The sequence below is a fragment of the Dermacentor andersoni genome, chromosome 1 (genome assembly GCF_023375885.2).
Source record: "Dermacentor andersoni chromosome 1, qqDerAnde1_hic_scaffold, whole genome shotgun sequence".
NCBI lineage: Eukaryota > Metazoa > Arthropoda > Arachnida > Ixodida > Ixodidae > Dermacentor > Dermacentor andersoni.
In genome coordinates, this window is record NC_092814.1 from 345,595,292 (window position 1) to 345,619,378 (window position 24,087).

The following is a 24,087-nucleotide window of genomic DNA, read 5'->3' on the forward strand; positions in this document are numbered from 1 at the left end:
AGATTGATAGATATAACGTTCGCAGGGGGGTTGGGCAGGGTGGCGTCCTTAACCGAATATTGTTCAATGTTATACTGGTGGTCCTGACACAGCGCATATCAGCACGTACGCGGATGACATCTGTATCTGGTCATCTGGGGCCACACGTCTACCTTTGCATGCAAGGCTTCGACGTACGCCTATCACCATGACGAAGTACTTGCACCGTAAAGGCCTGCAAGTCTCAGCAGCTAAGTGTGCAATGTTGGCATTCAGGAGCAAATCAAAATCACTATATCTCATCGTTGTCGATCGAATGGCGCTTTTTTTAGCCACCCACCATAGATTTCTTGGTGTGATAGTAGACCGCAATCTTTCTTGAACAAAACATGTTAAAAGGTTTTATTATGGGGTTTTACGTGCCAAAACTACTTTCTGATTATAAGGCACGCCGTAGTGCAGGACTCCGAAAAATTTCGACCACCTGGGGTTCTTTAACGTGCACCTAAATCTAAGTACACGGGTATTTTCGCATTTCGCCCCCATCAAAAAACATGTTACTGCGCCTAAGGGCTAAGCGGATGAACTTCATACACGTTCTTCGTTTAGTATCTGGACTGAGATGGAGCCCTTCTGAACGAAGTTTGCTCCAAGTGGACGAGGCACTTTTTGTGGGCTACATACGCTACAGCTTGCCTGTGCTAACATGGGGCCACCTTGTATGCGCACGCAGAAGAGCCTTCAGGCACAAGCAGTGTATATATGCCTTGGTTTACCACGCTGCACGTCAATAAAGGGCACAATAGCAGAAGCGTGGGCTTGCCTAATCGACGCGTACAGGTCTTGTTAACCTGTGCGAACCTGTCTTCGTCTGCTGACCAGAAACTAACGCCATCCTCTGTCATCACTTCCAAGGACAAGCTTGGGTGTACTTTTTCTAAAGCAACTGCATGTTACGCAAGCATAATACCTGCAAGGTATCAGGCCACCAACATCCCCAAAACATCTCCATGGCCATTACCAAAACCACTAGTGAGGCTTCAAATACCTGTACTTACGAACAAATCCTACGTTTCTACCATTGGCTTGAAGCAGCTAACCCTGTCCCACATATTTACATTATATGTTGGGAGTGTACAAGTATATACCGATGGTTCGGTCACGCCATCCGCCAAAACGGCAGCATTTGTTATCTTGCAACTTGGCATGACACGGCGACTTGAATTGCATCACGAATCGAAATCTACGGCTGCGGAACTAGGCGGCAACACAAGACGCTGTCCGCTTTATGAGAACGCAGACACCTAATAAATGGACGGTGTTCTGCGATGCCAAATCAGTGTTACAGGCGTTAAAATGGTTTTTAAAGAAAGAACCGTATTACCTGCTTGTGCTGGTAATTGCCGAACTTCACAGTGCCAAACGAGGTGGCCACTTGATCACTTTTCAATAGGTGTCTGGTCAATGTGCTGTTATTGGCAAAGAACTTGCTCACAGTGAGGCAAGATTGGTGCTCTCTTCCTCTGATGAAGTACGGATTGCCTACTCGCGACCTGACACCAACTCAATGATCAAGGCACTCATGAAGGACCTAACAAAGGCATACAGAGCCCACGCTGACAGCATCCACCGACACCTAAATATGATCAACCCAGAAGGTAAATTCTGTTTGCCCCCGAAGGTTACTAGGAGCAAAGCGTCATTGCTACGCAAGATTCGGCTGGGCGTTGCTTTCACCGGCCGCTAGGCACACGTCACCAGCCAGTCGAACCACCCTGATTGCAAACAATGCGGACGCCTGAAACGCTGGAACACGTATTGTGCGATTTCCCAGCACACATGCTGGAGCGAAGGATGTTAGATAATTTCCTAGCCAACGTTGTCAGGCAACCACTGTCGAAGGAAGCTATCTCGGCCCATAGCCTGACACTGCAACTTCAATGCCGACGGCTAAAGCGCTATTGAAGTTTTTGCGAGACACAAAACTAGCTAGACCAGCGGCTCTAGTAGGGCCATCGTCTAATGTACTACATAAGCACTCATCACTTCTCTTATCATTATCATCATCTATCCCAGTACTTTCATTCCCCTTCCCTCTGCCCCAGTGCAGAGTAGCAGGCTATAGAGTGCGCTAGCTCACGTCGACCTGTCTGTCTTTCCTATCAATAAGATCTACCTACATCTAACACATACAACATACAGAGCAGCATATGTTTCAATAAAGAACAAGCTGAAAACAAGCATCCGAACCATATATTTGATTACAAGGCGCTCCTGCGCCTACATACAATGCGAAGCACGTAGCGCTCCTCGCATACGTTACACGGTAACGATTACTGTTGCGCAAGCTGCCGCGGCGATGGCAGCTTGACTGCCGCATACAAACCAGGGAGTGATGCAACTACACTTTCGTACTTAAAAGAAAAAGCCGCCTATTAAATTATTTGCGTTGTGATAGTGCTATGGGAAGGTCACGTATAGCGATGACTCCGAATGAGCCGCGTGCACGCGAGTCGCGGCGAATTTTTCTTCTCCCTAGTCCACTCTTTATAGGTGCACGAAGAAGCGGCGCAAGCCAAGTCGCAGGCTGTCGAAAAGCCTTCGGCTGACAATTAGGAAAAATATATGTGAATGTCGGCACGTGAATAATTTCAACCATCGTCGCAATGGGTACTCGCTCTAGTTGTTTACAGCTTAGCTGTCCAACCACCTTCACAGCGTGGATTAGAGACCCTTTTTTCGTACAGGCAACTTTTGTCTTTTTCGCTCTTGTACCTAGTCTTTTTCGTGACATTACCGCCGCCACTACCATCTCTGCCTTTCCCCTTATCCTATTCGCCTCTCTGCAGTGACTACTGCCACCATAGCAACTTCAGAACCTGAGTGGTCCGTCTATTCACTGACGATTGTTTTTCTACTTTTTCTACCTTTTCTTGGTGTCAGGAGTGGCAGATGACTCTAAATGCCCAAAGTAATATTAACAAAAAGTAGAACGAAAGAGATATCCGATTTTACCTACATTATTAATGACACACCTCTCACTAGTGCATTTCAGGGTAAATATTTAGGTGTCACTTTAATACGCACTCTCCGATGGGAAACCCATGTTGACAACATAACCTTAAGTACAAATCAATGTATATGCTGAGCACCAAAGCGACTCATCTTTATGAGAAAACGCCTTCGTCTTGCTCGAGCAGATCTGCTGGTCTAGAAAATGCTTTTTCGACCATTGGTGGAGTACTCATTTATTGTTTTATTTACGTGCACAAAAGAAATCACAAGAGAGGGTGCAGAGGAAGGCAATGAGGTTCATTTATAATAAATACAAGTTAACGGATTAATCGACTGAATTATTCAAAAGAGCCGGTTTATTAACACTACAAAGTAGGGCAAAACTAGCACGACCAAGGTTTTTGTTTCAATTTATTCGTGGTGACAAACCGATTGACACATCCGTACAAAATTATATGAATTGTTCTAGGTCAACAGGCCACAAGTACTCTAGAACACATAATGAATACCCCTTTAATTCAAATTCATTCAAATATTCATATTTCCTTAATACAATTAGGGAACGGAATGAACTCAGTCGTTTCAATACTAACGCTTTATATTTAAATAAATTGATGATTTCGAGTGGCCGCCAACTTCAACAGCATTCGCTCGGAGCTTGTCCTTCGTTGATCATCGAGGAGGGAACGACACGTCGACGAGACAACGTAAAACAGACTGGCTTATTACATCGCTACGGGCGAGCGAACATCGAACAACAGAGCACCGTAGTGCATGCCAGCCATAGGTCGGCAGTGTGAGAGAATACTCACTCACACTCACTCACCTTAACTTTTCCAGGCCCCACACTGACTCAAGTTCACGCTCAACTCCACTAACACTCACAAGCGCCCACTCACGCTCGCACTCACCTCCACTCACACTCACTGGCACTTACTCGAATTCGCACTCACCTCCGCTTACACTCACTGGCACTCACTCGCACTGGCACTCACGCCTTTGAAATGAGTGCGAGTGAGTGTGAGTGAGTGCACTCATAAGTGAGTGCGCCGACCTATGGTTATAATTTCCCTGAATTGTGCAGTTCTCCATTTCCCGCGTCTACGGTGTTTTTCATGCTGACTTTCCTGATTTAATTGGTCACTTACATGTTCAGCAAGGTTTTTTTAAACTGCGCGAGGAAGACAGGATGTGAACACAAACATAGACACACACACAAAGTCCTGTCTACCTCGCGCAGTCTTAGAAATTTTGCTGAATATATGAACCGTCAAGCGAAAAAACATGTCTTACTTCACTATAATTGCAAACCCTTACTCTGTATTGATCCTTTTCTCCGTCACCGGTCATTTTGTCCGTTTTCAGAAGGGGGAACGCATTCGTTGCTTACAAAATATGTGGTACTGGCGGAAGCTTACGAACCACTGTCAGCTATAATCAGCCACCGGTATTTAATGGTTGATGGTCTTAAAGACCGAAAACCGCAAATGGGCTATGAGAGACACTTCAGTATTTCTAACTACGGCCCCTGCGGTCTCGAAGCGAATAGGGAGCGACCAACATAAAGGATGTACTGCAAATTTTCAAGTGGAATGTATTGGAAGAAAACTGAATCGACATATTGATTGTCGTCATAAAACGGTGAACCACTCTACACAATCATTGCGATGCTAGTAGAGGAGACAGCTGAACATCCGAGTATATTTAGACAGCCGCAAACTGCTTTCTGAAAGAAAACGTTGCCCAAAAATAAGAAAGTCAAAGCACCTCCAATAATCGTTCCCGCGCTGCGCTGTACCGAGTCCTGGTAGTGTTAGCCAGCGACTCGGCCACCACCGTGTAGAAGAGCCCATATGGTACACATACTGACATACGGAAACACCGAAAATATTCCGCAGGAATATAACCGACGCCGACAGCTCTAATGGTAGAGCATCGCATGGCTTATGTAGATGTGTGTAGGCTATGACCGCTGGCAAGTTCTCGTCCACACTTAGTTCCTTTTTGCTTATTACTTCTACATTTCTATTAAAAGCCACAGCTTTTTTTTTTTCCGTGTGCTTTCCATGTCTTCATTTTCTGTTGTTTCCCAGGTAGCACACAAAGTCTTGAAAACGTCGTATGAAGGGATTCAACGTCTGAAACCGATTTTTGACCAAAATTGACGCATCACAGACGTTCCAAACAAGACAGCCTAAAAACGAGGGGTGAACACGTTTTCAAAACGACTTCACATAACTCGCTCTATCTGTTTAGTTATCAAGCGTACCGGGTACGTTTTCGACAGCGCCGTTTTTGGCGGGAGAATTCCTCGCTTGTCAAACAGCACTCGTCGTGTCGATTGCTCCTCTATTCGACCTACATCAGAATGAGTGCGGCAAGAAAAAGAAATTCTTTTGTGGTGTTAACCTCACGTCAGAAGAGACGAAGGATTGCAAATGAACGTGGTATCCCAAGGGGAAGTGTTTTGCTCCAGGAGGAAGTGGAGCGCGAATACAGAAACATCGAAGCCGCCCTTACGGCAATGGTAGCCGGCCGAGACTTCAACAGGAAGAAAGATCTGTATGACTACCCGGTTCCTTCCAGTGTGTTTGGCATATCAAAGGTGTCATCACTAAATTTGACAACGAGCTCCTGGAAAATGAGCAGCGTCCCATGCAAATGCTTCAAGATTCCCGCTGGACGAGGCAGCTTTGCCGTGTTTCTTCTTATTCACAATGCAGTGATGTGAATACCTTACCGCTGAAGGGCGCAATGTTTTTTACTGCTGAGGCACGAGTGCTGTACAGTTTTCGTGCGTATGAAGGTAACACTTTGTGCCCAGTTGTCTAAATAATGAAAACTGCTGTTTTAATATAAACAGTCCGAGCACGTGGATATATATATATATATATATATATATATATATATATATATATATATATATATATATATATATATAATGTGTGTGTTTAACTCGATATGAAATTTTAGGTGATATGCATATGCAATACAGTAAGCGTGCATTATTCATCAAACAACGCGCTTCCCCGTGAGACCCATGAACAACTTGGAGCTTGGCTCCAGCGCGCTAAATCATGCAAGTCACATGCAGCATAAATAAAAGTATCGAGTTAATAAGCGAACATCACTTTTGGTGCCAACGGACGGTCACATCGGTACAGTCGCTTCTGGTAACGGTGCTTCGTAGAATGTGTGGCAACGAATTCTATACTGTGACCACAATGTACATAAAAAAATTTGCAGTAAACATCGTCGATGATTGTTAATGCAAGAGATTAGTCCCAACGAGCGAGCGAACAAAAGCACGCTAGAGAAAGTGAGCGAGAGAGCAAAATATAGTTAGCGTGAGAGCGAACGAACGAACGCGCGAGCGTTTTCCTTGCAGATCAACAGTCCGACGACCGACCACCGACGACTGAACTACGAAAACATCCGACGGAGAGGGGACAGAAAGCTATTCGCTTTAATATTTCTGAAACTCGTGGTTATAGGCTCGCCACGCTTGGGCGCAGAGGGTGGTGTGATCGCACCTACATAGAAGCGGCGATTGTTTTTTAACATGCGGTAACCACAATGACGCGGCACTGAAAGCGGAAAGCGTCCGAAATGAGGGAGGAAACTGAAAGGCCTTGCGGAACGCCCAGTGGCAACTTCCAGCTCGCCACTCTTGCTGCAGATGGAGTGGCTAAAGAACAATGGAAGAGCGCGCGGCGTCTGGCTCTGCGCAACGTGATACACGGGTCGAGAACTACAAAAGCGCAATGCGCACGACACGCAAGACGCGCACACCAAGGCGCCACACCACGGCGCGTCAGCCTCTTTAGCGGCTTGTACAATGTGTACAATATTCAACAACCAATCAACGCAATCCAACGTTGCGCAAGGTGGCGATACCGTCGTCACATCATGTGACCAAGGCGGCCACGTGATTCGTGATGCCGGGCAGCATGCCGGGCGAGCCGGGCATAGTTGCGTCAGCGCACTCGCATTGCGCTGTGTGTTTGCGGCTGTTCTGAATGTGCTGCCGCTGCCCTTTGTCATGTAAGTGTTCCAGTGTTTTGCTGTCAAGAAAACGACATTCTGTGATTAGTTTGGTTGTGCGATCTGCTTGTGTGGTTTCAATTTGGAAATCGGTAGTGTTTTCATTTGACATGGGACCAAGGCGGCCACGTTATTCGTGAAGCCGGGCATAGTTGCGTTATCGCACTCGCATGGCGCTGTGGTATGTTTGCGGCTGTTCTGAATGTGCTGCCACTGCCCTTTATCTTGTAAGTGTTGCAGTGTTTTGCTGTCAAGAAAACAATATTCTGTAATTAGTTTGGGTTGTGTGATCTGTTTGAGCCGGGCATAATAGCGTTATCGCACTCACATTGCGCTGTGGTATGTTTGCGGCTGTTCTCAATGTGCTGCCGCTGCCCTTTGTCATGTGAGTGTAGCAGTGTTTTGCCGTCTAGAAAACGACATTCCGTGATTAGTTTAGGTTGTGCGATCTGTTTGTGTGGTTTTCATTTGGAAATCAGTAGTGTTTTCAATTCGAGGGCGCCGAGTGGAGGGCACTAATCAGCTCTTCAAGTTCATTGTCATGTTATGTGAGGCGCCTGTTCAATAACGCTGTAATTAAGGAGTTAAGGGCAGTATAAGGACGAAAGTTAGAGGGACGAAATCGTGCTTGTGTGTCCCTAGCATCGGGATCGGCCGCTATGCGTGATCCTAACAAGAAAGTCGCATTTTGCAGAATGCGAAGAAAGGCGGCAAAATTGCTGTCTCTGTGCACCTTGCCGATCTCCGCGATAGAGCCGTCATCGTGGTATTTTAGTCTCCCGTTTAGCAAGAGTGTTGCAGAGAAGAGAACTTTCACAAACGGGCTTTTTTTAATGATTGAGTACTAGTACTTTATCCCAAGAGGTAAGGTATCCCAAGAGGTAAGGTCAAGTGCCCGCCCTATACCCTCGCGCTTCAGCGCACTGACAGAATTTTGCGTGCACCATATATGCCGTGCTTCTATCGTTTGCGCTTCAGGTTCTCGATTGTGTTTTCGCTCCCTTTACCCACGTGATGGGTATTTCATGGTCTTACGGGGAACTTGTGTCCGATATATGAAACGGCCAAATTCAATTTTATTTGACGCCTCAAATGGTAGTAATATATTGAGCTCCTTGTAGCTTTGTGCTTGTTATCAATTTTTCTACTTGGTTAATGGATACAGCATGTACGCTGCATAACTCGCTTGTGGATACTGCGTACGTTAGGCGGGTATGCCCTTGGTATAAAATAACTTGTATGCTCCAGGTAGCACGATTGTTTGCAGTTTGGGACATGTGTCGGACTGCACGCTGTGCGCCCTTCGCGCTTTACTTAGTCGGCCGCCTGCCGAGTTCATGCGGGTGCCATGTGTGCGCAAGGAGTTTGCGAAGAGCTCGCGCGGTTTTTTTTTTTCGATTTGTCTTCTGTTCGCGCGCTTCGCACAACAGGGCATGCCGCAGTTCTTTGTCCTTGTGCAAAACATTTTCCTAGCGTACGTCTGTGCATTATTTGATACCGGTTTCACACGGGGCCCTTTTGACCGCGATCCAGTCCGTTACAAATCGAATTTCTCAGTCGTGATTGGCTCCTTTGCGCAAGCTGCGCGGGTGAGGGAATTGCATCGATAATTTTGATCCGGATCGGGCTTGATCGCGATCAAGAGTGGTTGTGTGACACCGGTATTACACATGGCTCCCACATAGGGAACACTTTAAGTTCAATGCTACTGAATGAAGAGCAAGTGCATATATATGCCAGCAGTGGTATGTGGGCAAGTCTTTCTGGTGAAGCCAATGCTTGTGCATTCAAAACATTTCAGCTACCAGCGTAGTGCATCAATGTGTCTACTTCGACAAAATGGAGCACCAGTGCAGATATCTGGGCTTACCTGTCCAAGGCAGCAAGTGTGGCTACATTGAAACCACTACCAGCATGTGCGGCTGTTCTATTTCCAGCGGGACTGCAGAATATTGAGTAGTGTGCTCTCAAGCTGTTCATCGATGAAGCTCTGCCTGGACTGTGTGCCAAATATTTTTGGACGTCAAAGTGGGGGTGAACTCGTAAACATCAGTGGAACTGTGCCTGGACTCCGTGGCAAATATTTTTGGATGTGAAAGTGTGGGCGAACTGGCTAAGAATTGGCTCTGGACTACATGTGTTAAATCTTTTTCTCATTCAGAGTGCTTTTTATTTATTTTATTTCATTTTTTTATTTTAGGAGACTGGAGATGTGCGCAAAGTATGACATGTCAGTGGGCTAATTAATGTATTTGCTGGTTTGCAAATTATTCTTTGCAAGCTTGTTTTTACCAGAGTGGTACAAATTTGCCTCTTGTACGGGGCTTTTTACATAAACCAATTACTATTTATTATGACCATTGCTTCCTTTGTTACACAAATGCAGCTTCCAGTGCACTCCAGTTTATTTCCATGTTAATGTAAGTTTCTAATAAGAGGCTTGCATATTCATTTCTCACGTTCTGGAGTGGCAAGATGCAGCATTACTCAGTCTCATCGTTCACCCTACTACTGTCGTGCTTACTTGTTACACTGACTCCCCCGTTTAAGTATTCTGTACTAGTTTCACTTCATTGCTTTTTTGTTGTATAGTTCTTTTTCTAGCCATTACCTTCTGTGATATATCCTAAAGGCAATATTTCCGATTTTGCATTGTTTCCATTGTTTGATTTCTGTCACAGGATTGTTTTATGATGGTATGCGGTGGTATTTCTTACTGTGCTCTTTTCAAGCTTCTAGCTGATTGGTAACATTGCTTGGAGGCAGTTACCATCCGATTCAAGCTCTTGCATTTTTCAGCCTACTTCTTCCATTCGCTCCGATGTCACTTCTGGATAACTCTAGTCCATCTAATAGCACGTGCACTTTACTATGATAAATGAGAAACTTTAGTACACTCCATGTTTTTCTGTTCATTTTTGTACGTGTTCTTGGAATTTTATTTATGCACTAGTGAATACTCACTTTCGAGTTCATTACAAATCCTTTCTGCGATTTTTGTCATTGTTGATGTACTTTTACTTCTATTTGCATTTCTCACACATTTTGCTTGAAATTTGCATAAGCATTACATTTTAATAAAGTGTTTTTGCTTGGTCGCAATGTTCTTATTTCATGCACTCTTGGCATGAATGCCTTGGTCAGGCCGCCTGCCAAGACGTGACCATTTGTTCTTTGCCGGATGCCATTCCCATTTTGGGTGTAAGCATCGTAGCTTAATAAAGGCGGTATTAAGCATTCATTATTCGAAAAAGTTCATTTTCATGTGACTTGGTAGAGGATACGCCGGCCATGCGGGCAACAGTGCGTGGCACTGCGCCATGGCTCTAACAGTCAACACCGACGCTTCTACTCATCCAGGGCGCGATTGGAGATCGCTGTTGGAAACGCCCGTTCAGTTTCACCTCACGCGTTTGGCCTAGGCCGTGCCGACGGGTGCGGCTGACGACGTCGGCGTGGCATAGGACAGTCGCGTGAGGCGAAACTGAACGCACGTTTAGAACAACGATGTCCGATCGCGCCCCTGGCACCCGCGAAAATTCGCTTCAGATTATCGTAAACCTTTCAAGACCACTTCTAGACCAGCTTTTTGATAACGCCCTAAAAACGTTTGGAAATTGGTTACGAATACTTTTGGCAAAGGGATTATTTGTGTCTTTCCCAATCCTATTTCTGGACCAGCTTTTCGAATACGTTTTGCAGACCTATTCTAGATTGTCTCAAGCGAGTAATTAAGCCGGACATTAGCAGACATATACGACGTTTTCCCAACGAAGTTCTGTCATTCGTGTCTTCTTTAGCCCGTCTATATCGTCTTGGATAAACGCTACGAAAACGTTACATATCTCTTTTGTGCTACCTGGGTTGATATGGTTGTGACTCCGCAGAACATGTTATTTTACACAAGGTTGAATTTTGGTTGCATTTTGTGCTCTACATTTGCAAGCACTTTTTTCGTCATAAGTCCTAAAATTATATCAGTATGAACGCAGACAGCACTCTACGAACTTGCACTAGCACTCTACACGTATTCGAGAATATTAACAATACGTATTCTTGTGATATGGCGTAAGTAGGTACCACGAAATGCCTCCAGAAGTTAAAATCTGACTGAACTGCAAAAGGAAACAAGGGGGGAGGAGAGTAAAGGTTTTCTTGAACATGGTGTGCGGACGCTGAGAGCACATGCATATGCGTTTTTTGTTGCTGCTCTAGGCTAAAAAAATTACAGCAGAACTGATTTCACAATAATGATCGATGGTTATGCGATGAACATTCGAGTAGTGCAGCGATACACAGTATATCTGAAGCCAAGTTCATTTAACATCTGTACTTTGTTGCCATTCTGAGACTTCCGTTGGTTCGGCTATATGTGACATAATTTGGTATGTCCCCATATTACTACTGCACTCGCTTGCCAAGGTGACCCATGAGCTTGGCGGCATGACGACAACTGTGTGGCGTCGACGCACTGACGACAATGGAATGACGAAGAAGCAATAACGTCGACGGAGCGACAAAGGCTGTATGATGACAGCGGCCAGACGACAATAAGATGAAGGTTGTTAAATGATGACAAAGGTATAACAACGGCAGTGTGACGACGACGACACATGGGGGCGCTGGAATTACCACGAGTGTACGACGATGATGACGTGACGACGACGGTATGATGACAACCTGACGATGAAGCTGGAGTGATGACGATGGCATGACCAAGAGGGCATGGCGAAGAAGGTTATGTCCACGGATGCATGATAGCGACTCTCTCAAAGCAACTCAATCACGACGAAGGCATGGTAACGGCGGTGCAGTCACGATTCAATGACGACACAAATAAGATAGAATGATGAAGAATGAACCAGGTCGATGGAACGACGAAGTGGTATGATGACGACGGAATTGCAACAATGGGCTGACGTTACTCAGCTGACGACGCAGGGAAAACCACAGCATGACGATGACGACATGACAACGGTATGACGACGAGTGTGTGACGACGATGTCATAACGGCGACTGCAGGAACAGAGTCGGATGTCGAAGTTAGAACGACGACGACACGGCATCACGACAATGGTATGACAGCAAATGCATGGCGACGACTGTATGACGACGACGCAATGACCGCGCAATGACTACGATTGCATGACAGCGATATGAGGACAATGAGATGACGGTGACCTTATGACGACCATTGCATGATGACTCATGAATGCCAAGGATGGTGAGACGACGATGGCATGGCGCGAGTCGGATCATAAAGGTAGATGATGACGACGGCCAGACCACGATGGCATGATGACGACAGTATGAGAGCGAATGCATGGCAGCGAGTGCCCTGACAGTGACTGCCTGACAACGATGCAATGACGATGGTGGAATAACCATGGCGGAATATTCACGATTGAATAACGATAGTATAATTACTACAGAATGACGAAGAAGCACTGACGTCGACAGAAAGACAAATGCAGTATGACGACGATGGCACAACGACCTTAGGATGACAAGTGACGACAATGCTAAGACGACATAGTGGCGACGACGGCGCGACGACGACTACGTGAGCAGCAGGGCATGACAACGGCTTGACGGAGTTAAAGTAACAACAATGTAACGATCACGGTGTGTCACGACGATGGTTGGAAACTAATGCATGACGACGACTGTATGAAGAAGATACAGTGACGACGATTGCACGACAACGGTATGATAATCGGATGAAGACGAGGGTGTATGACGTCGATGACGTAACGACGACTGGATCACGAAGCCTGCATGAGGATGATGAGGTGACGATGACGACATGGCCACAGGCAATTGACGAAGCTGGAATTACGAGTATTCAACAACGACGATGACATCATGACGACGAGCAAGTACCTAGTGGCTCCAGCGATTAGATAGATAGATAGATAGATAGATAGATAGATAGATAGATAGATAGATAGATAGATAGATAGATAGATAGATAGATAGATAGATAGATAGATAGATAGATAGATAGATAGGCACAAAAAGCCTCTCGGCGTACGTGGATGACAGATGCTCTTTGATGAACTTGAAGGGCTTATCCTATCCCTTTCAATCAACATTAGTGCACCTATATGAACGAACAAGATGGTTCGTACCCACTTCACTTTGCCAGATTGCCTCCGCAAAAGATGTAGGACTCGGGATCTGGCATGGGGCAAATATTCGCTCCCTATGATGAAGTGGAATTGAGTCAATATCTTGAAATCCTTAGACTGTGCAATTGGAGAAACTACAGGTTTTCCCGCTCAATTTAATCCAAGCGCCAGTCAATTTAATCCGAGCGCCAGTCAATTTAATCTAAGCGCTAGTCAATTTAATCCATGTGCCAGTGATTTTAATCCGAGCGCCACTCAATTTAATCCAAACGCCAGCCGAAATAATCCAAACGCCAGTGAATTTAATCGCGGCACAACGGTATTCAAGAACCTTTGGATTTCAAGACTTCTGAAAATTCGCGAACATAATTTGAGTTAACGCCTTGAAGATGAAAGAGCGGGGAGGTAGACCAATAGCTATCCTGCCACGGTACTAACGACAACTTTTGGAGGTGTTGAAGCGAAAAGTTTCGCTAAGCTAGTCAACACCGTGCATGGAGCGAGCCGACGTATATAGGAATTGGCTCCGTAAGCATGTTCGGAGTTGAATTGGCTCCGTGAGCGTGTTCGGAGTCGAATTGGCTCCGTAAGCGTGTTCGGAGTCGGCGCAGGTGGCCACTGCCGCGCGCTATGCGTCATCGTTTCACGTTCGCCGCAAGCGCGTGTTTATCGTAGAGGCCGACTATATAACCGCTTGCCAGAGAATAGGCGTGCGCATTCAACATGGAAGGAGAAGAGAGTGATACTACCGATACAGAGAGCTGTGTTTATGGCTGTACAGAAATCGCAAGACAATGTGCCCAACAATGATGAATAAAGAAGTTTAATAATCCTGCATAACTTATGGTATATATCATTGATAAGCAATTTGCATAACTACACAAGGCACACGTGTAGCATAACCATAAGCTAACCAAAGCATATCCATAAGTGAAACCGTAAGCATAACCATAGGCTAAATCATAAAGCATAACCATAAGCTAAATCTTAAAGCATAACCATAAGCTAAACCATAAGCATCACCGAACCTTCTCGATTCGAGATATCCAGGCTTAGCCTTAGCTAAGCCCCAGCCAATTTTCTTATTTTCTACTTCGTTATGAGAGCGACACAGAAGATGAACATTCTCCAAATTAATTGAGAGGAAACGTCAGCATAAGTACGTCGAGTTAATGGTACACATGCAATTTGGTCATGACTATCAAACGAAAGAATAAAGGTTGATTCGATGAGAATCACTTGACGCGTGAGCACAAATTATTAGGCTGATGAATAAAAATTACTTTGAACTTTTTCTCTACGACATCAAAGTACTTTGATGCTCGGAAGTCTAGCTTTTCCAAAACCCTCCTAGCTTCTTGCGAGCCCATAGTATATAGGCATCGTCTTACTTTCGCCTAGCCAGTAGCATATGGCAAAGACCGGGAGCGAAACTGTGATACTAACGGGAAAATTCATTGTGGCCATTCGAAGGGCTTCTTAAAGTCGAGACACGAAAGTGGCAGGCTTATGGCGGTCGCAAGAGTAAGCTTTCCCGCAGTTCAAGATTCGCCACTTTTGTCAGCCATCGATGAAGCTCAGGAACGCCTAGCCTTTGCTTCACGAGCGCGCATCCAGCGGACGCACACAGTGAACAGAATTATACAGGAATATTGGCAAGAAGAAAGCATCCCCTACGATGGACCTGACTATTGTCCACAAGCAGTGACTGAGAGATATGACGATAAGCAAGGCCATATATACAAATTAAGCTCTCCCTCAAAGGAATAATGTACACTGAAACACGTCGAAGCAAAACAAATGCAACCGTTCTAGGCATTTATCATTTACCCTGTTATTAGTACGGCCCTCTTTAACTGAAGGAAAACAAAACACAAATTGTAGTGCACGCAGGTACGCTTGCTTCTCAAGAGGCTTGATGCTTCTTTTTTAAATTATTGTAAAGCCGTTTTTGCAGATTGCATTTTGATCAATTATGTGTCCATTCCAGTCCTTTTGGGCGTTTCGTCGTTTGTTGCCGCCCTTTTTACTAATTCACATCATTCGCCTTTTCAAGGAATTTGTTAGAACAGCAAACTGTCAAATAAGCCGCCTTTCTCTGAACGTATCAGACCTGCGAAAACGTTCTGTACGCATCACAGCTACCATACGCATTGTAAATCACCGTGAACGCCCTGTTCAGTTCATAGCGTATTACCGACGTTTACATATATGCGACGTACGGGAAATGTGATGTGATCTATCATCTCCAGGGACTAAACCATATGAGAACCTACACAGCATAATCTAATTATGCTGCTAATGACTTTTCTTGAGATGCCGTTACAGTGGAGAATTGTATATACCCGGCAAACAGAACTGTGCAAAATCACTATTTATTGCTAATGACTCGCTGATGTTCTTCCTATTCTTCGAAATATTGCTGGTTTATTGAAACTTTACTCAATTGCAGCGCGTACAAGTAGACGCTGTAATGGTAAAAAATTATTGATATTTACTACTGGCTCAATCTTCTCATTTCATAATTGTCATAACTTAATCACCTTTTGAGAAACTTTTCATTTTATGTCCATGAAGCTGTGATTGGTGAGCAGTCGAGAAAATTAAAGTGAACGTAGTCACCAATGACCCCCAGTAATTCGATCACATCAGCAATCTCAGAGGAAAGTTCTTAGGGAAACACATTCAATACCTGTGGCAAAATGAACGAATGGTGGCTACCGCTGTCATAACAAAGTGATTCGTGATTACTAGTGGCTAATTCTTATGATCTCCAGGTTATTAATCTTGAATCATCGTTTGAATTACTTACCATTTGAGATGCCTGACGCTATGCAGCATAAAAGTGCAAGAACACCGAACAGAGCTTATCGCTAGTGACCAATAATGGCTCTGCAATGTCAATTAGCAATGTTGATTGATTAAAACTCTCATTTCTTGACACTTTCATTTATACCATTGACGGCGTGCATGAATGATGGCTGTGACCGTCAAACTACACAAAGTGATTCTTCATCACTAGAGTGAATCAATCTTTCTATTTCCTATAGTTATCAAACTATAGTTAGTGAATAGCCGCCTGAATTACATTTAATTTCATATCTATGACGCTATTCTGCATGAAAATTCGTGGACATCGCAGTGAGCGTATCACTAGTGATGGCTAAAAACTCGGCGGTATCAGTTGGCAGTGGTAACGCAAAAGTGCTCCATCGTGCTACAACTTCATTGATACTACTGACAGCACTCACGAAGGAAAGCTGCCTCAGGGATAGTAAAATAGGTGAATAATATTCGCCAATGACTTAAGTATACGAGTTTATAGTAGGCATAGTGGGCCACTCGTTTCATCGTATTTCATTGAATGCATATGACCTTATGTTGCGCAAAACACCAAGAACCCCGAACTGCGCATTGTATTTCACTTGTGATCACTAGTGAGTCGACCTTATAAGTTATGCAATTAAATGGTATTCATGACTGTTTTAGCGGTACCGATGACAAGGTGTTTGATTGGAGGCTGCGGATATCGCAGTAGAATAGTGAATAGTATTCGCTAGCGACCGAACCCTCCCGGCGAGGTTCCAGTGATTATCATCGAATCAACCTTTATTCTTTCGTATGATAGCCATGACCAAATCGCATGCGTACCGTTAACTCGACGTACCCATGCTGACGTTTCCTCTCAATTTGGAGAATGTTCATCTTCTGTGTCGCTCTCAAAACGAAGTAGAAAATAAGAAAATTGCCTGGGGCTTAGCTAAGGTTAAGCCTGGATATCTCGAATCGAAAAGGTTGGGTGATGCTTATGGTTTAGCTTATGGTTATGCTTTAAGATTTAGCTTATGGTTATGCTTTATGATTTACCCTATGGATATGCTTACGGTTTTACTTATGGATATGTTTATGGTTTAAGTTATGGATATGCATGGGGTTCAGCTTATGGTTATGCTTTATGATTTAGCCTATGGTTATGCTTACGGTTTCACTTATGGATATGCTTTGGTTAGCTTATGGTCATGCTACACGTGTGCCTTGTGTAGTTTTGCAAATTGCTTATCAATGATATATACCATAAGTTATGCAGGATTATTAAACTTCTTTATTCATCATTGTTGAGCACAGTCTCTTGCGATTTCTGTACAGCCATAAACACAGCTCTCTGTATCAGTAGTATCACTCTCTTCTCCTTCCATGTTGAATGCGCACGCCTATTCTCTGGCAAGCGGTTATATAGTCGGCCTCTGCGATAAACACGCGCTTGCGGCGAACTGAAACGATGACGCACAGCGCGCGGCAGTGGCCACCTGCGCCGACTCCGAACACGCTCACGGAGCCAATTCGACTCCGAACATGCTTACGGAGCCAATTCCGACATACGCCGGCTCGCTCCATGCACGGTGTTGACTAGCGTAGCGAAACTTTTCGCTTCAATACCTCCAAAAGTTGTCGTTAGTCCCGTGGCAGGATAGCTACTGGTCTACTTCCCCGCTCTTTCGAGTTCACGGTGTTAACTCATAATATGTTCGCAAATTTTCAGGTTTTGAAATCCAAAGGTTCTTGCATTCCGTTGTGCCTGGATTAAATTCACTGGCGTTTGGATTATTTCGGCTGGCGTTTGGATTAAATTGAGTGGCGTTTGGATTAAATTGAGTGGCGCTCGGATTAAAATCACTGGCACTTGGATTAAATTGACTGGCGCTTAGATTAAATTGACTGGCGCATGGATTAAATTGAGCGGGAAAACCTGTAGTAGTGATATTTTAGCTTACCGGCCTTATTGCATGCGAATACCAACAACTGCGCCTTTTGTGTGCTTACGTTTTCGCGTTGTCACCTTCGTTGCCAACAGCATCGTCCACAGCGATCTTCATAGAAAACACGTGTGTACGGGATGTTTAGCATTTCTGCTACGTGAAATCCCCCTTACACACTTGCAAATGCACCAATAGAGAACGGATCTACGGTAGGTAAGGTTCCATATTTATATATTGCACATGGGCGTTGTTGATTTGTCATATGTCCTCGCTAGTAATTACGTACCTCTGGTTGAAGCTTCGTATACTGCAGGCAGCGCTCAAGCGACACAGTCATTTGCAGCACGTTGAACAGCACCACGCACAGAGACATCAGTGACAGAGGTATCTGGAAAGAGCAGGAAAATGTGCTCAAGCTGGTCAATACGAAGCTTTAAATGCATTTCACTGTATTCATCCGCATCTTTTCGCTTTATTACGAAGAAGGTTCACCTCGTGCCATAACTGATGAGCACTTGAAGTGGAGAAACAATCAAATGGGCAAACTAAAACAAATAAAACAAGCTCTCAAATTATTTTAATGAAAATATGAGAACTTACCAAAGTGTAAAGTGAAATTACTTTCGTTAATGGGCAGAACTTGTCACCATTGATAATTTCGCTAAAATCGACGACCACAGAAAAATTGAAATAATTATTGAAATATCAAGTTTACAAACCCAGTTACAAAACAAAAGCAGACACCGCATTTCCGAGAACCTAATCTCTTGAGGCAACTAAATCAGACATATTTTAATAGCGTACGCGGATTTACAAGATGAAACTATTTTGCCCACACGACTTTTGGAAAATTCACGTTACCGAGATATTGATTTCGATGTATGTTTAAACTCACAAGGTAATTTTCATGCCGTTAAAACGTCTGATGACGTGCGGTTTACAGAATTTGGAAAATTCCTTACATACAGTGTGGCCGAGTCGCAGTGGTATTTCATCTGAATTTATTAAAACACCTTCCGGCCAATTGTTCAAACTTTATGTCAACAATAAATGAAAGGCTTCTAACGGTGATTGGAATTTTGCCTTTTTTCATTAAATGCGCGGAGTTCTATGAAGGAGGAGACTCACCATTCACGTGTACACGGCTAAAGGGAGTATGCTTAATTTTTTTTTTTTTTTAATACGGAAGAACCAAGACCGGTGCTATCCCAGAATTCACTCAGCATGTTTTGGGAGGCGGATATTTGTGGCCCTGCACTCTAAAAAAAATAATTACAATAAAAGGGGCCAGAAAGGAAGTAACAGGTGCAGTTAATAAATTTCTCACCCAATACTACCACATTACTAGCTGTTTACTACCTTCGATATTACAGGTTTATAGAAGATGTTCCCTTTACTAAGCAGTAACTAGGTTTGACAGACTAGTTAGTAAAACCTAATGCCACTGTCACGTGGTCAATTATGCTGTGTAGTAGGGGTCTTAATGCGATGTTTAGATAAACAGTTTTTCTATCATTATGTTTTATAAATACTTATGTGCTGCTATGCAAAAAAGAGGTAAGGCGTGCAGACAGGACACAAGAGCAGAAAAGTGGACAACACGAACGCCGTTCATGTTGTCCACTTCTCTACTCTTGTGTCCTCTCTTCACGCCTTACCTCTTTTTTGCATAATGAATCCTTACCAACTAGTTCAGCTATCTGTCGTTCTAAGCTTATGTGCTGCGTTGTGGAACACATATATACAGGCTGTAAGTTATCCACACATAGATTAAAGCCGCGTTTTATTTCGGATATCAATCTTATGTAGCCTGTGCTTCTGAAGGTTATGCGTACACATCCTGATAAGGTCATCGTGAGAAAATTGTCGCATATAGCAGCACGACCGTTTATTGTGCGTTGCGTTGTTCTCCTTTGTGGTTTGTTAATTTCTTTACAGTGCAGTTTATTACATGAAACTATATGTTCCTTTCATGACGTTCGCGTGACAATATTTGATGGTGTTATAAACATCTGTAAACTGTGTGGCAATGCGGTACTCGCTTTTCTTTTTCTTTTCACATGCGTGTTTATAGCACACATATTTAAGAGAAGCAATCTAATTATTTCTTGGTAATTAGAGCGGCGAACCATTTTTTTTTTGTTAGCATAAAGACCCCACTATATCAATTCGAATATACCACTATACCAGCGCCATTAGTATCTATGCTTCGTAAAGTGAATACCTGGGCTAGTCGTACGCACAACCTTCTTTGGGTAATAAATGAAACAATCGGCGCCGTTACCGTTGCTAACTTCCCTTACTACAACCATAGTTACCTTCGTAACAAGCAGTTACTATAGCTTTTGGTTAGTAACTGACCCGACCTTTTTCTAAGAGTGTATATTGCACGATGTATTATGCGTGGTGCTCCCTTCATCACCGTGCCTCACCCGGACGCGGGAGCCAAGCTGCTGCACTTCAAGCACGTCTTCCTTAAGGACCACTTCGGAAACCCGTGCCGCGTCTGCGACCGCCGCTAAGCGCAGACGCCGTGACTAGAGACGCAGTGGTAAAAGCGACAGCGTCTGCGTCTGCGACCACAGGTGCAGCATCTCAACAACAGGATCTCAAAACGTAAGCTGTCACAGCAGAATGCCGCGAATACTCTCTCCGTGTCACCAGTACCGCCGTGCGGTTTTACAGCTAAGGTGTACACCTCTACCATTCAAGGAAATTTTGGTGTCGTTGTCGTGGTAAGCAAAAAAACTCCCCATGCGTAGGCCGATCCCGGAAATAGTGCAATACCGGCCCGATCCACGGCGGAGCTAAAGCAGGCTTTGAGCACTCCCCATACGTGGGTCGATCCCGAAGATGGTGCAATGCCAGGCCGACCCGTAGCGGAGGTGAAGCAGACGTTAACTACTCCCCAAGCGTGGGCCGATCCCGAAGATAATGCAATGCCGGGCCGGCCAGCGGCGGAGGTAATTAAGGGGCCCACATACACAGCTTCGCTGGTCATTCTTCTTCACAGAGTGGAAGAGCACTGAGATTTTTATTCGCTCTTTAGTGCTGACGTAATAGTTCAGCGGAAACCCGCAAGGTGGAGAGAAGTAATTAATAAAGGCAAAATCAGACATCCACCCGTTCGTAGCGATTGCTACAAAGGAAACCCATACAGGTTCCTCGAAAGAAAAGCCTCACCGCTGAAGGAAAATTCGTGCCGGACCAGGACGAATTTTTCTTCAGCTATGAGGCTCTTCTCTCGAGGAACCCGTATGGGTTTCCTTTGTAGCAATCGCTACGAACGGGTGGATGTCTGATTTTCCCTTTATTAAGCTCTGTAGTGCTGCACGATCTTCGGGATCGGCAAACGAAAATGGTTAGATATTCACAAGGAAATCGCGGTCAGTTCCTAAATAAAGCTAAACGCTATAAACGAAAGAAAGACAACGTTTGTATTCAAGTTATGTAAAAAACTGCAGGTGAAATAGCAGCAGCCTCATTGTGCTAGGCTTCACTGGCTACGTAACCGAATAGGGAAACAGTGAAAAGGAAGTAAGTGACTTTATTTTTTCAATTCCAAGCATTTTCCCCTATATTCCAGGTAAGTTGCGGTAGGTAGGTACCTGTCTCGCCTAGTTGCCAGTCTCTTCAATAAAAAAAAAACCTGTGACCAATGGCGGGTTCGAATCCCTGCCTTTTATCAAATCAGCCTGATGCTCTCACCATTCGGCCACGGTTGCAACAGCCGAATTGCTTTTTGAGACATCTCATCAGAGCGATCGATTTGGCAAGCTGGTACACGTTAATTGTTATTCTGCTATGTACAGTACACACTAATGGGGCGCGTCTTCGTTCCCATTCATTGTCCATCTGCTCCTCGCTAGTTTGGACTGCACATAACGGAAAAACAATGAATGAGGCATCTGAATGTCACGTGCCACGTGACAGTTTCGCATTCTTCAGTCGTGATAACCAGCGCTTTGAGATGCTGTTAGACTGCACCACCTTCGGGAGCGGCCCGCATGCCCCACACTTGTGGCACCTGGCACTACGTAGAAGTTGTGCGACATTCTACCGACTTCATGATCGCCCAAGGTCAAAGAGGTTTTAACACTTATTCACCGGAGTGCGAATGCTATCGTTGTTTTAACATAGGTTACATGACATGAATGTAAAGATTAAAGTTTACGTACCAAAACCATGATCACGTCGTAGTGGGGGATACATGACTAATTTTTACTACCTAGGGTTCGTTAACCTGCCCGAAATGCACGTGACACGGGCGCTTTCGCCCCCATCAAAATGCAGCCGCCGCGGCCGCGATTTGTTCCCGCGACCTCGTGCTTAGCAGCGCAACACCATAGCCGCTGTTCCACCGCGGTGGAGGACGAGAACATAGGTACGCACAGCTGTATATCACTGACTCGCCGATGACGTTACAATCTATGTTTATCTCGTTTACGCCCCTCCAGTGCTCAACAACTGACATGTGGCAAATTGGTGTCGAACAGCTGGAGTAGAGATCCCGCCATCGCCAAGATCATCGTCTCCGTTGTCGCCGTCTTGCTGTTGTCACACGCACACGCTTGCGTCACAAATACAACTGTTCGCCCTAAACAAACTTGATGGTATACGTGGTAATGGGTTGTGGAAATTCAAACGATACTGGATAGCTAGCCAAAAAGCTTCCTGCAAATAGCTTCGCGCAATATTGATTCCAACAGTGCGTGGGATCTGCATATATTCTTTTTTTTCATTTTTCGTTAATGCATGGCCAGCATGGTGAAGCGCTCAAACATGTCGCTGATGAATATTGTCATTTTGTGCATTGATTTAGTTGCTGATTTATTATGTTTCTCATCATGAAAAATTTGTTTCTTACTGTATGGGATACACAGATGGAATAACTGAGTCCCTATCTGCCCCAATTTTCCTGCGACAACCAATTTATAGCAGAATATAGAAGAATCCGTCTTCATCTCCAGTCTTCAGCTGGTGAAAACACAACATACTTCTCGTTTCAACTAACGTAATAGTACATTTCGACGTGACCCACTGACTCACTGGCAAAAAAGCAACGCTGCTGCACAGCATCAGAACCGACTCCGCATACACCCCGACTTGGTTTTTCAAGAATGAACGATGCGCTTCGCCTCTCTGTGCCATCGGCGACATCAAACATTTCATTTGTCTATCCCCGCAGTTCGACACAGAAAGAAAAGCGATGGTCGACAGCCTGCAATCGAATGGTCTTTCGCCCAGAACCTTTGAAGCAATTGTTTTCTTCGGAGGGCCAAGAGAGTGCGACGACTGCCGATTGCCTTTATGCGAGACACTGGGCTCTTCGAGATTTGGTGACATACATAGTGACCCTCACAGGACGCTCAGGTGGAACAATTGTCGGCTATGTATGCCAGGCTAACCTGGCCTGCTGCATCAGCACCCCCAAAAGACATTTTCCTCGTGAAGCATCGTGATGTTGGACACATTATCAGCGGAAGCAACCAGCCAATAGCAAAATGCATTTACTAACAAAAACGCTTGTTAATTCGGCCCCTGAATAACATACCGAGCAGGCGGAGCTGAGAGCCAACCCTAGGCTGCTGGGATCCGGCCCGTTGGGGCCAGGGAACAAGACGTTTACCAGCAGCGTGCACATCACAACCACGAAACCCCCTGTGGCTGTCAGCGTGCGTATGAAACGGAACGTGATGCTGAAGCATAGGTAGCCACGCATCGCGTCGTCCACAAGGCGGAAGCAGTGTCGCCGGAACCACTCAGTCGCGCCGTATGCTCGCACGCTGCTCAGGGCGTCCACCGTCTCGGTTGTGTGTTGCAGAAGCCGGGACATGGACAGGCTCTCGTAATAGCGAGCGCTGTGAGAAACCTTGACAGCCATATTCTGGAAAAGAAATTGGCGACCCCTTACCACTTTGCCGTTTCTCCTGTAGCAAGAGAAACCACAATTTAGGTTTCTACAATGTATATACCCATCACGACTACGCACCATTGCAGAGTTTCATTCGTATGCAAATCTTATGATACCTTCAAACCACGGATCGAGATGTCACTGCTACATTTTTTTGCTTTTATAGCCCTTGCATCAGCACTTCATGACAAAAAAAATTACTCACGAAGAGAATAACAACTTATTTCAGTCGTATTCAAGTTCAGG

General features: G+C 44.7%; 1 protein-coding gene across 1 annotated transcript in view; it reads right to left on the bottom strand.

Moving 5' to 3' along the window:
- The window catches only part of LOC126516550 (ATP-binding cassette sub-family C member 3-like), a 60,336-nt gene extending 36,525 nt beyond the window's left edge, over positions 1–23,811 (bottom strand). The window contains exons 1-2 of the mRNA XM_072289296.1: positions 23,482–23,811; positions 18,214–18,315 (exon numbers count right to left, since the gene is read on the bottom strand). Coding sequence (XP_072145397.1) covers positions 18,214–18,315; positions 23,482–23,811 — 432 coding nt within the window. The remainder of the gene's footprint in view (positions 1–18,213; positions 18,316–23,481) is intronic.
- Between the last annotated feature and the right edge of the window lie 276 nt (positions 23,812–24,087).